Source organism: Salmo salar, chromosome 08 (assembly GCF_965601325.2).
Source record: "Salmo salar chromosome 08, fSalSal1, whole genome shotgun sequence".
In the NCBI taxonomy this organism is placed as follows: Eukaryota; Metazoa; Chordata; class Actinopteri; order Salmoniformes; family Salmonidae; genus Salmo; species Salmo salar.
This window is the reverse complement of record NC_138298.1, coordinates 25,113,783-25,130,638: the sequence shown is the minus strand read 5'-3', so window position 1 is coordinate 25,130,638 and position 16,856 is coordinate 25,113,783. Positions and strand designations below refer to the sequence as shown.

Here is a 16,856-nt window from a genome sequence, read left to right as displayed (position 1 = left end):
TGTGTGTGTGTGTGTGTGTGTGTGTGTGTGTGTGTGTGTGTGTGTGTGTGTGTGTGTGTGTGTGTGGGTGTGTGTGTGTGAGAGAGAGAGAGATTGTGTGTCACTGTCAAGCAAAATTGTAGCCATATATTGTTATTATTACTCTCATCATTCTGAGGGACACTTTTAAGACACGGATTATTATCATGCAATATAATTATGTCTCTTAGTGCCACTTAAGTGTCGGGTGCTGCTATATGAGCAATATGTCGTCCTATTCATTGTCAAACAGCAGAGATTGGCCTATCACACACACACACACACACACACACACACACACACACACACACACACACACACACACACACACACACACACACACACACACACACACACACACACTGGGCTAGATGATGGACTAACATGCATCCTTTCCCCCAGCGTCTGTTGAGAAGACCCTGTCTAGTGGTTTGTTTTCCTGACAAGGCACCAAAGGAAGGTCAAACGGGATAATTCTGTGCTTCAGTTCCTTCACAGCTTACTGCAATTAAGGATTATTATGCATTATGCATATGCATACACAGAAGGTCAGACATAGATGTATGTCTTTATCCTTTTTATCCATGTCTATCTGATCTGCCGTCAACGCAATTCATCTACAGCGCACCGTGTTCAGAATGATTACAGTAATAACACAATATGAATTTTACATGGAGAATTTGATGGGACATCACTCCAACGTACCATAGTGTATAACTGACCTAGTCATAATTCAGTTCTACTTTGATAAATGGTGTTATAACAGCACAGTTGTGTGCATGATTCTACCGTGTTCCAACAACTGAGGGCTACGCTCAGTTTTGTGACAGACGGAGGGAGAGAAAGAGATGGAGAGAGAGAGTGGTAGAGATGGAGGGAGAGAGTGGTAAAGATGGTGGGAGAGAGTGGTAGAGATGGAGGGAGAGAGTGGTAAAGATGGCGGGAGAGAGTGGTAGAGATGGAGGGAGAGAGTGGTAAAGATGGCGGGAGAGAGTGGTAGAGATGGAGGGAGAGAGTGGTAAAGATGGCGGGAGAGAGTGGTAGAGATGGAGGGAGAGAGTGGTAAAGATGGCGGGAGAGAGTGGTAGAGATGGAGGGAGAGAGTGGTAACGATGGCGGGAGAGAGTGGTAGAGATGGAGGGAGAGAGTGGTAGACATGGTGAGTGAGAGGGAAAGAGATGGAGGGAGAGAGTGGTAGAGATGGAAAGAGAACGAGAGAGAGACCGAGAGAGAGAGTGACAGAGAGAGCTTTCTCTCTCTCTCCCTCCCACCTCACCTCCTGTTCCACTGGCATGGCATCACACGTCTCTTTATGAGGTGCCGCTCAAAGTTTATTTGCATCATCGCCTGTTCGTTGGCATTGCCGCCCTGCCTGCCCGCCGCACAGGGTCGACTAAACTGCCACTTTTTTGTGTTGCTAAAACGCTTCAGGCAAACCAATTATCATCCTCCCACTCAGTTGGCGAGGCTATGCCCGCAATACCATATCCCTTTTAGGCCCTATTAGTTTTATGCGGATGGATAAAAATTACCCTTGAATAATAACAGCCAAGGAGTTATGTTTAAATTAGTAATACGATGATGGACCCATTTGCAGCAACTCTTCCTCCTCGTTATTATGTGTTAATCAGCTGTAGCAATTTTAATGATGTTTTTCACCCGTTGATCCACATTCAGTATTGCTAGTTATTAGCAAGGCATGCTATTAGCTATCAGCAGAGGGTTTATGTGTTTTCAGTGCAAGCTGTGGCAATGGGACTATATCCACAATCATGTCTGGCAATCAATTCCAGAGCCCTCTCCTCTGCTTCTTTATCTTCTCCTCCCTTCTCCTCTTCTCTTCTCTCCTTCTCTCCCTATTTCTCTCCTTAACATTCCCAATGTGTCTCATATCGGATTGTCCTCAGGGCTCTCTCTCTCTCTCTCTCTCTCTCTACCTCTCTCTCTACCTCTCTCTCTCTCTCTCTCTCTCTCTCTCTCTCTCTCTCTCTCTCTCTCTCTCTCAGCCATGCTGCGTACAAACATTTTCCCTGGGCCTGCCATTTCCACTTAGCATCTTCCATCAGGTTTTCTCTCCTGTGAAGTGAATGGCAGCGGGGGCAGACATTAGCATTTCCAGAGTTTTGGCAATGGAGGCTAACTGGATGGGATAGCAGGAGGGTAGGACGTGTCCCGCATGCACAACCACGTCAATCTCAGTCTCCTCAGCCCTCAATGCCGAGGCACGATAGAGCAAGGCAAGACGCCCCCTTATGCCAAGTGGTTTTTTTCAAGACACCTTTGGCTACTTCGGTTCGATAACAAGTATCAGAACCTTGATCTCTCTGTCGTTACAAAACGTTCAGATAGAAATGAATTGTCTAGAACGGAGACGATTCTGTGTCATGTAGAATTTATAATTATGTTGGCTCTGTTCGCTCTATTTCTACCGTCTCTGATTCATTTAGCTAACGTCACAGAACACAACCATGCTCTGATAATTGTCCCCATCCGAGGCATCCTTAAATGGGCTTAATCTTTCTCTATTTCCTGTTAAAAATATGTTGTGCTGTGCTTCCGCTACAGATAAATATGTACTCCTACTCTACTCTGCCAAGAAGCTATTTCTCTGAGATAGGACAGACTGTAACGTCAGTTCACAGAAACATAATTTAGGCTGGTTTTCATAAAATAACTGTAATAAGGTATTTGCCCATTGCCAGGATGAAAACGTCGCTAGCCTCATGTTCTCTTTCCTATTTCTGAAAGATGCCACTATCATTCCCCACTTTCTTTAATAGCAAATGACATTCTGACATTCTGCTTCTGATAATGTTTCATTTGGACGTTGGCACACAGACAGTCGATGCTGATGACGCCTCTACGTCGTTTTCTATTGGCACTCAGCACAGGGGCTTGTTCAACTGTGACGTTCAGATAGAACTGTGTTGTGCAGAGCAGATAGGACTGTCTGCCATGCCATTGTGTCAGATCTATTCATTTTTATTTCTATCTGCGATGTTCAGAACATTTCACATCACTGAAAACGCCCCAGTCTGAAGATGGGGGGGATCACATTATGAACGTCACAATGATAACTCACCGCAGTCTAATCTCTAAACACACACGCACACGCGTGCACACTCACACACACACACACACACACACACACACACACACACACACACACACACACACACACACACACACACACACACACACACACACACACACACACACACACAACACACACACACACACACACACACCTTCATTCTGAGCTATGGGAGTCTCTGCCTGGCCCCACAGATGAAAGTGTCAGTGATCACTGATGTGGAGAGCAGCTTGTCGTATTAGTTACATTGGGTCCTGTTCTTCTGTAGTCTCACCCGTAAGGCTTCAGCTCTGACATCACACCAACCAACATGGCTCCCCTGTGCAATAAATGCCAACATGCTGATTGGGAAATTTCCTGTGTTTTTTTGTGCCAGCTCGCTCACAGATAAGTTTGTTTACTTTCCTTACACATTCTGAGGGACATGGGAGTAGCTTAGCATTTGGAAAACAAGTAACATTTAATTATGTGCTGGGTAAAGAATGAACAAACACATATTCGGTCTGTCAGTCAGTGCCTTGGACTTTGTTTTGAATGAGACTGCTCTCTCTCTGTCTCTGTCTCTGTCTCTCTGTCTCTCTCTCTCTCTCTCCTGGCGTGGTGGGCAAGAACCAACAGACCCTGCTGGCTTTTAAATTCGTCCATTTTAATTGGCTGTGAACTGATAGAGCTGTCTCCTGACAGGTGGCCTCGGCAGATGGCCTCGTCCAATGGGCTGTGTCGCTACGGCGCCCGCATCGACTGCTGCTGGGGATGGACCCGGCGCTCCTGGGGCCACTGCCAACGTGAGTAGTGCCAACTCTACCGTGCCCGCTGCTGGGTTAGGGTTACCGGGGGCAACCAGGGTTTCCGACTGGGGTTGCCGTGGGTTACCAGGGTGTACCTGCTGGGATCTAACCACAATTAGGATGTAGAAAGAGGATTAAACACCAGGGTAGAATCAATCAAATGTATTTATAAAGACCTTTATACATCAGCCGATGTCACAAAGTGCTATACAGAAGACATACAGTAACTAAGGGCTCTGAAACACACACTCTACCAACGAGCACACACACTTGTTCATAGGCACATACGTGGACGTACACACACACGAAGTGAAAAATACACTTGACATTTTCACTGCTGCTGTTGAGTTTTCCGTGTTGTGGGAAAGATTTTCTAGCCGAGAATAAGGCTCTAGTGAGCAGATTCCCATTATAAGCTTGTAGCCATATAAACAGATAATTGTAAATGATTGCTGTGAATGTATATTTAGTAAATGTCATGTATATGTAAATGCAGGTGTGCAGGGAATCAATTTGGTGACACATTGAGTAAATCCTCTGAATCATGGATTCAGTGGATGCCCCTACTGTAAATATACCTCGTTTTGCTAGAATGAGCCTACTGTAGCCTCAATATTCCTCATTTTGCTAGAATGAGCCTACAGTAGCCTCAATATACCTTGTTTTGCTAGAATGAGCCTACTGTAGCCTCAATATACCTAATTTTGCTAGAATCAGCCTACAGTAGCCTCAATATTCCTCGTTTTACTAGAATCAGCCTACTGTAGCCTCAATATACCTTGTTTTGCTAGAATGAGCCTACTGTAGCCTCAATATACCTCGTTTTTACTAGAATCAGCCTACTGTAGCCTAAATATACCTTGTTTTACTAGAATTAACACATTTTGTGCTACAGTATTACATTATACCACCGTCTGATATTATATTGACCCTTAATAAAATATCTAGCCCTATGGACAAATATTGACTCTTATGGAAACAGAGAAGTATTGGCTGCTGCCATACTGTGTAATTATATCCTGCAGAGATGTGTGAATGATATTAATAGGGAGCTCTGAAAGTGTCGAGCAGCCTGACAAATGGGAGAGACGCTGAATGGCTTGCTGCACACATGATGGTACAGCTGTTGCTTCGGCTGCGGAAGTGTGATGGGTGACACCACGGGCTTACTTACGCACAACATGTCGAGAGTAGACAGAGAGAGGCTGGGCTGCATGTTGGCTCCGTCTCTGTCAATCTACTAACCTAGAAGCCTGGGGGTGGGGCATGGGTTATAATGCTTCATGTCATCGTTATAATACTTCACATCACCTTCATAACCTTTCACCTCATATGCATTTTGTTTCGCTGTTTTGTTGTTGTTGTTGTTGTTTTGATAATCACTTGTCATGACTCATGCTATAATCATGCTAGATTTTTTTTGGTGTTTGTTCATGTTGTCGTTTTTAGACTAAACTAAAATGTCACACTGCTGGTCCCTGTCCAAAGGTATTTACTTCACGTTGAGTTCTATTGTTTCCGTTTGGCACTGGGCCTTCCATTGGATGCCCTGTTATGGTAGCCTGGTCCCAGATCTGTGTTGTCCTACAATGACCAGAGAAGCTAGCAAGACAGTACATACTGACCTGGGACCAGGCTACTGTAATGGTGGCCCGCTTATTGCCCTTTCGTTCTCCCCTAGGTGAGGGTGTTGAGCTCAATAACCTTCACTTGGTTTAGGTTTGGCATCAGGCCCACCTTTCAGACGCTCTGTTACGGCGGTCGACCTCGTTCCCTTCCCTTCTCCCCTAGGTGAGAGTGTTAGTGTTGAGTTGAGTAACCTTAGTGCCTGTAGGCCCACTTATCGTGTCAGATTAACATTCTGCCTTGCCGCCAGCTGACTCTCCTCTTTATCCCTCGCTCCTCATTTGAGGTGAAAAGAAAAACAGAATATGGTAATTGCATTCTCACATAGACCCTAGCTTGAGAAAAACAAGTTATGGTAATGACATAGCGACTCAGACTTAGAGCCAGACCAAGACTGTGCTGGGAGGGAACTCAAGAGACGAGGCTCAAGACAATGTGGCAGAATGGGGTGCTTTTGTGGTTGCTATTATTTGTGACAGCCAAGGCCCCAACATGTTGCTAGGCTAGTTAGCTAAGAGCTCTGCTGTCCTGTTGGCAAGAATCCCTGTACTCAATAAGTGTTGCTTCCTGGTCATTTTGGGCTTGGCTCTGGTCCTCCCAGCTGTCCATGTTGGATCAATCAGGAAGAGGAAGTTAGCTCAATTTCTAGAGTAGACAGAATATAACATCATTGATCAGACCAAATATTTGTTTTATTCTGTTTGGGTTTAGCTCCATCCTCTGCATTGATTTGAAATTAATTGACAGGTGAAAACAATATGGTGGAATCAAGCCCATCATAAGGCTGTCTTTCACCTGGTCAGTTCAGATCAGGTGAAGGAGCGATGAAGGAGAAGACAGGAGGCAAGGAGAGGACAGAGTTTCTAGACAATTGAGTAATAGACAAGATGACAGGGATTAGTAGAGTAAGCCGTGTTTCCGCTTGACGTTTGATTGACATGTTAAAGTCCTTTGGGTGAGTAGATACTTTTGACAGGACCTTGTTTTTCTGTTCCTTAAACAGCAGTGTGTTATCTGGCAGTTTTCTCTAACACTGTTCCAAAGTACCCATCAGGAGTCTCACACATTCCATGTCAAGTACGAGAAAACGTCGACTTCACCTCGGAGAGTCGTCCCCCCTCTCGGCAAAAGCTACTTTTACCCACCACCTGTTTTTGAAAGAAACCGTATCGTTTTCCCGCCAGCCATCCGTCTCAGACGTTGTGATAAATCAATGCCATAGGAGAAAAACCAGAGTGTTCGCTAACGCCTTCAAATGCCCCCGACCGAGCGTACCCCACGAGTCCAATCACTCGAGACCTCAATCAGTACTCCATCATGCCGCCACAGGGCTGATTTAAACTTCGGAGACGGAGGGAGGCCAGTCGTCATGGATTACAGATTACACCACTGCAGTTCTGGGGCCGGCCCCAGAGATTAGATTGGCGGTGCTATCGGGTTCTGGCTGTCTCCAGCCCTGCAAGAGTTCAGTGATCGGTCTGGGTGACTGCTCACAAAGAATGGAGAACTGGAATGGGTCTGCCCCGAATTTAAAGCTCCCTGTCCCCAGAACTGAGAGAGAGAGAGAGAGAGAGAGAGAGAGAGAGAGAGAGAGAGAGAGAGAGAGAGAGAGAGAGAGAGAGAGAGAGAGAGAGAGAGAGAGAGAGAGAGAGAGAGAGAGAGAGAGAGAGAGAGAGAGAGAGAGAGAGAGAGAGAGAGAGAGAGAGAGAGAGAGAGAGAGAGAAGAGAGACGAGAGAGAGAGAGAGAGAGAGAGAGAGAGAGAGAACGAAGAGAGAGAGAAAGGTTGAGATTTATTATAGGCCAATCATTTCCATTGGTACTACACTGACATGTTATGCGATTGGGTGGTTTAAATCACAGGCAGCGTTACTTTACTTTATCCAAGTGCCACCATAAACAGAGATGCATTTGCCTTGCTAAGCATCTGCAGTATATCTCCAATGATTACATACACGTCAGAATGTCCCTCAGGTTTAACTCACAGTCAGGATGAGAATAAACCACTGGCAAATCAACAAGTCTCTCTTTGTCCTCATGTCCTAGTCGTTTAGTCATAACAAGCTCTTGGATTAGACTAAAATTATGGCAAAGAGCTGCAATTAATCAAACCAACACTAAACAAATGACACAGATGGACGGTGATTTTTTAATGAATTGAATCAAAATATCTCGAAGCCTCCTCAGTTGCATCCTATTCCATCTCTCTCTCCCTCTCTCTCTCTCGCTTTCTCTCTCTCTCTCTCCTCTCTCGCTTTCTCTCTCTCTCTCTCTCTCGCTTTCTCTCTCTCTCTGCTTTCTCTCTCTCTCTCGCTTTCTCTCTCTCTCTCGCTTTCTCTCTCTCGCTTTCTCTCTCTCTCGCTTTCTCTCTCGCTTTCTCTCTCGCTTTCCTCCCTTTCTCTCTCTCTCTCTCTCTCCTCTCTCTCTCGCTTTCTCTCTCTCTCTCTCCTCTCTCGCTTTCTCTCTCCTCTCTCTCGCTCTCTCTTCTCTCTCTCTCTCGCTTTCTCTCTCTCTCGCTTTCTCTCTCTCGCTTTCTCTCTCTCTCTCTCTCTCTCTCTCTCTTCTCTCTCGCTCTCTCGCTCTCGTCGCTCTCTCGCTCTCTTCGCTCCTCCCGTCCAAATGGAAAGTCCAAAATTAACTCTCTCTTACCGTTCTATTGCTTTGATCCCGGATTTCGGAAAGAAATCCAAGAGGATACCGATCTTCAGTGCAGTTTTCCCCGACACTGTTTAGTCGGTTTCCCTCTCGAAGTACAAAGTAGCTTGGATTAGGAGAGGACTTTTAATTGGTAATGGAAGCCAATGAGTGAGTGACAAAATGGGTAAACTGATACAGTATAACCAATACCCTGGCTGTGACCCTCACCCTGAGGGTGTCTCAGGGGGAGTTAGGATATGCAAAAAACACATTTCCAAATATAGGACAAATTTAAGCACCCATTAAATAATAATAATAATAGTCTTAAATAGCCTCTCTTTGTCTCGTTTTCTTCAAGGCCACTGATCTGATATTAGCTGGATGGGGGAAATCCATTCAATAGAAACTTAATCATGTAGTTTGATCTGTTAGTGGTAATGAGGTAAAAGAGACAAGGTAGGTAAGGTAATAAAAAGTACATGGATTCTGAAAGGGAGAAATCAATAGATTGTGTTTCAATTCAACGTAGGCCTAGGAAGGATCAAATACTTTATCAAATATCAATCTGTTCATACCTAAGCACTTGTATTAATTCTTTGTCAGACACAGAAAAATATGCTGCGACCTCCTTCAAAATCTGGTGACGGTGGTGGTATTTTTATCCATCAAAGCAATGGAGGAGGAAATTGAATTGAACATCACAGAATCTGCAGCCTGTCAGTGTGTTAGAAGAAAACGCCTTATCTTTCTTCTCTCGGCTTGTGATGTGAACGTTCCACAAATATGCAATTAGCCAGCACGATGCCACGCATAATCTCTGAGAACACCACGGCACAATTTGACCATAAATGTAACTAATTAAACTAAACTCAAAAACTAATCTAAACTCAAATTTGTAAACATATTTCAAACATAGCTATTAGCTACTAGCAACATTGCGTGATGAGAAGCATCCATTCTCCATGGGGCTAATGCTAACTTCCATTTAAATTGAATTTTCACTTTGTTTCCCATTAACATCAATGCATTACTAGACTTAAGTGGAAGTTGGGATTCACCCCTGTGCTTACATTTAGTGTGATTGATCTAAACTTGAATTTGTAAGCATATTCAAGATGTAGCTACATTGCATGTTGCGAAGGGGAAGTGACATCCGACGCCCGTTCTCTGTGGTTGTAACCATGTAATGTGTGTGACTCCTTATTATGCTTTGTGCATCATTTCAATAATGCTTTACTCGTCGAAAAGAGACCCGAGCACGGCTCTCTGGCTCTCTCATGCCTTGATTCTGTTCTCTCATCCAACCAAGACAAAACGCCTGCTGGAATGTTCTTTTCTTTGTGTTTGCACATTTGTTTTGCAGCAGGCGTCTTCGCTCTAACCCACAGAGTAGTCGGGAGAATAAGGTGTCCGCCACAAGGTCAGCTGCTCCACATATTTCTTTAAAATAATTCTTGGCAAGACGGGGTCCTGAAGCCAGTGAGGCACACACATCCTCTGAATCCTGGCTTCACTGATTTATTAATAGTCACCTCCCACCTTCTCCCTCATCCTCCCCCCTTCCCCATCCCCTTGGCAAAGAAATATCTCCTCCCCTTCTGGCTTGAGAACTCTGGTGCTGCAGCCACCGTTTGGCGTTCACACCAGCAGCATGACTGAGATGTTTGGCGTTCACACCAGCAACTTGACTAGGAACTATGTGATGCCCTCAGATGGCTAAGTGTTTAGTTATTCAATTCCTGTGAGTTTGATATCCTAATATAAACTATATACAGCTGCCTAGTTAGTACATGAAACCTTCATCAACCAAGAGCCTATGTAAAGTAATTGTAGTTCAATGTCGATTACTTCCCAATCTTCAAAATGGTACGCCTACATCAGTGATTAAAGATTATATATTGTTTAGATTTTTTTTTTTGAGTGTGGGGACTCAGTCGGCGTCTCAACTTACTGTTGCAAGTTAAAATAGTAGAATACACAAGGTGCAATAAAGAAATGTGTTTGTGCATCAGCAGTTTTTCTCTTGTTATGTCAGTCACTGATAGTCACTCCATTAGCCATGTCAGCTGAACTATTTCAGATTGGTAAGTTAGTCTAGCGGCCAGCTATCTAAATTTAGTAATCATGGTCGAATTACCAGCCGGGGGGCCCCCATTGATTTTGTTATTCAGTCTTACTCAGATACTGTATCATATTAAAAACTGCATGCAAATTCTCTACACCCTGTGGCAAAATGCATAGAATTTTAGGAAATGAGATGTAAAATAGCTAATTTTCCTCTCTGCCCTATGGTAAAATGTGTAGAATTGCACGAAATGAACTTCGCTGTCAAATAAGGGAATGCTAAAATGTTTTTCTAGCCATGTGGTGGGGGGGCTACATGTATGTCAAGCAGTACAGTAAAAAAATATCCATATTTTCTTCTACCCAAATACAACAATTTTGACAATATCATATACTGTATCTTAACATTTGAACTGTCTTTGCCAAACACTGTCAAGTTACAGTAGTTAGCGAAATGTAGCTGGAGCATACTTCCTCATTCCAATGAAGTTCACAAACATCTGATAGGACCCCCAGAAACCAAAAGTAGACCAACATCCTTAGCGTAGACATTAAAACCAGTAGATGGTGATAGCGCTGACGGCATCCACGTATTCTTATGGAAGCCGGAAGTATTTGAATTTGAACCACGCCATATTGCTGAATGGGGCTGAATGGCACCAAGAAATCGCTAAGGATCATGGTAAAAGTGGCCGTAACTAGCAAAGGATCATGATGTAGTCGTTTTCATCTTGCCTGAGAGAGCCAACTCCACCGGGCGCGAGCCTCCTCGTAGCCTGCCGGCCCATGATTGGTCGGTGTCAGCATGTGGTCCTGTGTGAAGACAAATGTAGTAGTCAGAATGGATCACTATTGAATTAAATATCTCCATTTGTTTGACCGTGGGATTGAACTTGATGATAAAAAACTAATATTAGAGGCTAAAACTGCCGTCAAAACTTTCTTTGGGGATGGGGGGCGTTCTGGCGATTGTAATTTACATAGGCTTTCTAGGCCAGACCAGGCTTTTGGCACTGCTAGGTTGCTAGCAGCAGCTGACCAGCAGAGCTCGTGACTTCAGGCTCCAGTCTGGACACTGGGGGCCTGATCCTTAGATGGGCTCTAAGGATGGATGGCCAGAGGAATGCCTGATGCAAACGGGTGTGAAGGGGTGTCATCAGTAGGTATTCAGGGAACGAGAAGCGCGTTGAATTGGAGCATGTAGTTGCTCCTCTATGGTGGCGGTGGCCATTTTTAGTTCCTCATGTCGTTTGATGCGGTCTAATGAACACAGGGTATTTCCCTGGGATTTAAAAAGATTTAAAAAGACCAACCTTTCTCTGAACCCAACAGCCTGGGATGGGTTACTTCTGAGCATGCTTGTCCTCATACTACCCTCTGTGGAAAAACGTTCAAATAAAACCCCTCGCAGCTCGTGACTGACCGTGTCAGCTGTATTAATAAATGATTGCATCAACTTTAATTGGCCCAAATCGCTGACCAGATAAGGACTTGAACTTGACCTACCAAGTTTTAACACGTTTCCCTGATTCAACTCCCCCCGCCAAAATATGTCGAACCCTTTTTTATTTTTAATCAGGGGCGTAATCTAGAGGTTTCACAGCTCACCTGCGTCCTCGCGTTAACACCCTATCTCATATATCCCAGGTTTGGAAAATGGGCTAACGCTGTCTTGTCTATTAGGTTACACATTCTAATAAAGTGGAATGAGACTACACAATGCTATCTCCTCCAGATGAAGGAATCCCCACTAATGGCTGTGAATTCAATATGAACAATGTTCCAAGCCGAAATATGAACACTATCCCTCTATCACCTCCAACGCCCCATGCTCAAAGGTTTAACCGCCGCAATGATACGCTTCATATAGCTACCTAATTCGATTTCAATTGACATTTTGTGAATGGGCATTTTGGGTAACCTATATACTGGTGTAGGATCTTAATTTGAGCCGGTTTGATACAGCAGGAAAATTATCCTGCAGCAACAGGAAATGTGAATTATTATGTGGATTATGATGAACAGTGGGTTTTTTTAGAGGTAGATACATTTTTTGTTAAGGAAAAACATGTCTGAAATGTAAAAGGTGAAAACTCTTATCGATGTGCCCTTGAGCAAAGCACTTAACCCTAATTGCTTTTGTAAGTTGCTCTGGATAACACCATCTGCTAAATGACTAACATGTAAAGTGGAAATTACAAACTTTAGAATACTTTTTAAGCCTTGAATACACTACAAGTTTACATTTTCCATGCTGTGCAGAAAAATTCTCAGCAACAAAAGAGTGATCAAATTAAGATCCTACATCTGTAGGGTGTACTTGCAGTGCCAAAATTAAACTTTTCATGCTTGCTTATATCTTTATAGTTAAGCAATGCTCAGCTAGCCTTCATGATGTTGAGTCTCCACTCTTTAGTGACGGTATCAGGTGCGCAATAAACCTGTGACAAGATAAGTGAGCTCGCCCAGACGTGTCCAATCGTGATGCACACACGCGCACTCACCCCGCTTCCCGCCACAAACACATATAACCCCCCACCCCCGTCTCCAACTCCCACCGTAGCCATAATTAACGAGCCTGATTGGTCCCTATTATGACAGACGTAATGAAGCTTTTAATGGAAATTATTACCAGTTGGCTGCGGCCCCTGTATATCAGCCATGGTTAGTATGCTGCAGTGAACACAGTGAGCAGTACAGTTAGACAGAACAGAAAGCAGAGCAAGCCTCCAGCTCTGTGGCCGCGTCCCAAATGGCACCCTATTCCCTATGTAGTGCACTACTTTGGAACAGGGTCAATTGAGCTCTGGTCAAAAGTAGTGCACTAATGTAGGGAATAGGGTGGCATTTGGGACTCGGGAGACTCCAACACCAGAACACACAGAGAAGCTAAAGCTTTACTATTGCCTGAAGTCATAATGCCTTCAGTTGCCCTAAACAACACTTCACACAATGGACAACCAGCAGCCAGAAAATGTTCTGTTTTATTGTGTTTCGACTGCCTGATATTGAACATAATATTCAATGCAAGCATTTGCTTTTGTGTGCTTTAACGCCGTGCTAATAGTGAGGTACTAGGCTATTTGTTTAGTTTAGCTGTGTTGGCCGTTTTCCACCGTAAATATCAGTGCGGCCGCTTTCAAAGCCAGGAAAATCAGCACTTCAGTGCTTGCACAAAGTTCAAGTGTTTTAATCGCTTAGGGCTTGCACGGTTTGAAATGGATAAAAATCAACAAGGAAACAGGGTTCTCTCTCCCAATAAGCCAGCGCTGTACAGTAATACAGTTGAGAAGTTATATGAAAACATGGTTTAACATGAAAATGTTATCTCTGTACATTGTTGAACCCCAATTCCCATCGCCCCTAAATCCCACACAAGTATGACACACACTCGTCGCTGTGCTTGCATTGTCGTACTTAGTAAATCAACAAATCAAAGAAAATGTTATTAGTCACATGCACCGAATACAACAGGTGTTGAAATGCTTACTTACAAGCCACTAACCAACAATGCAAGAAAATATTTTCTAAATGATTTTCTAAAAAACCTAATAAACTAAAGTAGATCAACAGTAATACACACCAAGTTACTGAACAAGTCAGACAGGATTAAATGCTTTCTCATATCTGATCTGAGACCAGGGCTTGTATTCACAGAGTGTCTGAGAGTGCTGATCTAGGATCAGTTTAGCCTTTTAGATCATAATGAATAAGATTGCATAGACACCGGGCACCTGATCCTAGATCAGCACTCCTATTCTGAGACGCTTTATGAGTGTGTTCCGGGGAATTGCTCTTCTCACTTGCCTCTTTCCTATCTATGGGAATCCTCCCCAAACAGCTCTGTGCCAGCACGGGTGTAAGCATGGAGACTGCGTAGGACCCAGCAAATGCAAGTGTCACCCCGGCTTCACTGGAAAAACCTGCAATCAAGGTAAGACCGTCCTCCTCATCGCCCACCAGTAACTGGGTTGACTTTGTGATCGTGACATTGTGACATTGTGATGCTTAATGACGCTTAATGACGTTGTGATTACACCCTACACTAAGATTGGATAGACCCCTTGATGTATTCTGTGTGAAAATACACTGTACCTTTCATACTCCTGTAGAGAAAGAGGGAGAGAGAGAGAGAGTCAGTTAGTGAGAGAGAGAGCGAGAGAGAGAGAGAGAGAGAGAGAGATAGGTAGTTAGTGAGAGATAAGGAGGGAGAGAGAGAGAGTTGGTGAGAGAGAGAGATAGTGAGAGAGAGAGAGAGAGAGAGAGAGAGAGAGAGAGGGATGGGTACTTAGTGAGATATGAGAGCGAGTTAGTGAGTGAGAGATAGAGTTGGTGAGAGATAGCGATAGTGAGAGAGAGAGCCATAGTGAGTTAGCAGTCGTTCTAATCTGAGCCAGCATGCCTTTACTCAGTGCTTCAAGGCCCCTTTCATCCACCTCCATCCAGACCTGCTGACATTCATATTTTCCAAAGGAAACTAATGGAAGTCAAACTCCACCCGGCCCTGAGCGATGGCATGATAAACATTGTTTATTGTCTACAATGCACACATACATAGCAACAGGAACAGCCGTATTAATGTTGCCGTTTTATTCATTGATTCATAGCTGATGCAGCATGCAGGCTAGCTCTCTCCGTAGTAGTTAGATACTATAATCGCACAGGAGAGGGTGGTAGAAACAGCCTGAATCAGCACAAATGGAAATGCCTGCTGTGCACCAGGGCCGCGCGCGCACACACACACACACACCACACACACACACACACACACACACACACACACACACACACACACACACACACACACACACACACACACACACACACACACACACACACACACACACACGGACACGCACACGCACACACACACAGAGTGAATGCTGCCTGGAGTGCAACCTCCCTCCGCAGATAACATCTCAATTACTGTCCTGAGATAACTCAGAGAGCAGGCTGAAAATGCAGTGCAACGAGTAGTCTGTTGAGAGTTACAACACAGTGAGTGAGTGAGTGAGTGAGTGAGTGAGTGAGTGTGGGTGGGTGTGCGTGTGCGTGTGTCTGTGCCTCTATATTGAATTGAATGACCCCCTCAGTCAGGGAGGGTTAGTTTCAGGTAAATCTGAGTGGCTTGAAACTACTTGTGGAATTCACGCCTTAAGACAGGAATAGGATAGCATGTAATTAAAAACATGGAGGGAGAGAGAGAAGGGGGGAGAGAGGGTTGAAATCCTTTCTGGAATGTAGAAATGAGTCATCGTACATGTCTCAGGCTAAGGTGGCCCATGGCAGGTTGGCTGGACGGCTCAACTTTGATGTAGTCGCTAGAAAAAGAATCAAACATGGGTCATGTTCGTTAGTAACTGTAACGGCTGTTGCAAGGAGTAGACCAAGGCGCAGCGTGGTGAGTGCTCATCATTAACTTTTAATAGAACACTTTCAACAAAACAAGAAAACGAACGACAGCTAAACAGTTCTGTCAGGAACATGAACTAAACAGAAAGTAACCACCCACAAAACCCAAAGGAAAACAGGCTGCCTAAATATGGCTCCCAATCAGAGACAACGATCTACAGCTGTCCCTGATTGAGAACCATACCCGGCCAAAACAAAGAAATACAAAACATAGAAAAAATGACATAGAATGCCCACCCTAGTCACACCCTGGCATAACCAAAATAGAGAATAAAACCCTTTCTATGGCCAGGGTGTGACAGTAACCAAAGGAAGGTAACAGACTCAAACTGGGAGGGACTACTTAGACAGGTCCAATAAAAAAAATGTCAATGTTCGTTTTCTGCTGCAAAATGTTTTAAAACATTTTCCGTTGCGTGCTCTAATGAACACATCTCTGACTTCCCTACTTCGACTAGGACGGACGTTGCTCTTTTATCAATGTCCTAATAATAATTAGACTTGTCTGACAAACTATCATTTAACAAATGTCAAATGCTTAAGTGTGCATGGAACTCAGTTGGCAGAGCCGTGCCTTAGACAAGCACTTGGCTTTGACATCTGGTGTGACTGACTGAAGAGCTCATTAAAGGGGCAATCTGGGGATTTTTCAAGCGATCGATCATTTAGAGGTAATGTATGTCTAATAGATATAACCTTCAGCGGGAATCATTCCACGTCGCCGTAGAAACATAATTAATTATTCAAAACCTAAAGATTGGATTTCTTTTCTCCATTCAAAGTAGTGATTTGCTGTTAACCGTTGATTTGCCGTTCTAATGTCAGTCGAAGACACACTGTGAATGTTCATTTCCCTTTATGCCGATTCTCGATCGATCTATCTTATGTTTAATTTATGTTCGGTTAGACACCCACTTAGATGGTGACATGAACCGTAATGGTTTAAATAGTGATGTGGCGTTGTAAACATAGAAACGTGTTTACAAGCAGTAGTTACAAGTATAACACAAAGGACACACACGCACACACACACACACGCACACACACACACACGCGCACACACACACACACACACACACACACACACACACACACACACACACACACACACACACACACACACACACACACACACACACACACACACACACACACACACAGACAGTGCAGTAAGGTGTATGCTCAGGGCTAGGCATTCCTCTTCCACCATAACTGAGTG

General features: G+C 44.1%; 2 protein-coding genes across 10 annotated transcripts in view; both read left to right on the top strand.

The window, feature by feature from the left end:
- gstcd (glutathione S-transferase, C-terminal domain containing) overlaps window positions 1–484 on the top strand; it is a gene marked incomplete at its 3' end in the record, with an annotated part of 65,608 nt that extends 65,124 nt beyond the window's left edge. Inside the window, 1 exon segment of the mRNA NM_001173910.1 lies at window positions 465–484.
- Window positions 1–16,856, top strand: part of LOC106610313 (nephronectin) — a 53,269-nt gene that overhangs the window by 3,282 nt on the left and 33,131 nt on the right. For 3 of the 9 annotated variants that reach the window (XM_045722885.2, XM_045722878.2, XM_045722882.2), the window contains exons 2-4: window positions 3,797–3,897; window positions 9,525–9,581; window positions 14,067–14,159. In XM_045722885.2, the coding sequence (XP_045578841.2) occupies window positions 3,797–3,897; window positions 9,525–9,581; window positions 14,067–14,159 (251 nt within the window). The remainder of the gene's footprint in view (window positions 1–3,796; window positions 3,898–9,524; window positions 9,582–14,066; window positions 14,160–16,856) is intronic. The other 6 variants (XM_045722887.2, XM_045722881.2, XM_045722884.2 and 3 more) reach the window with 3 other exon arrangements.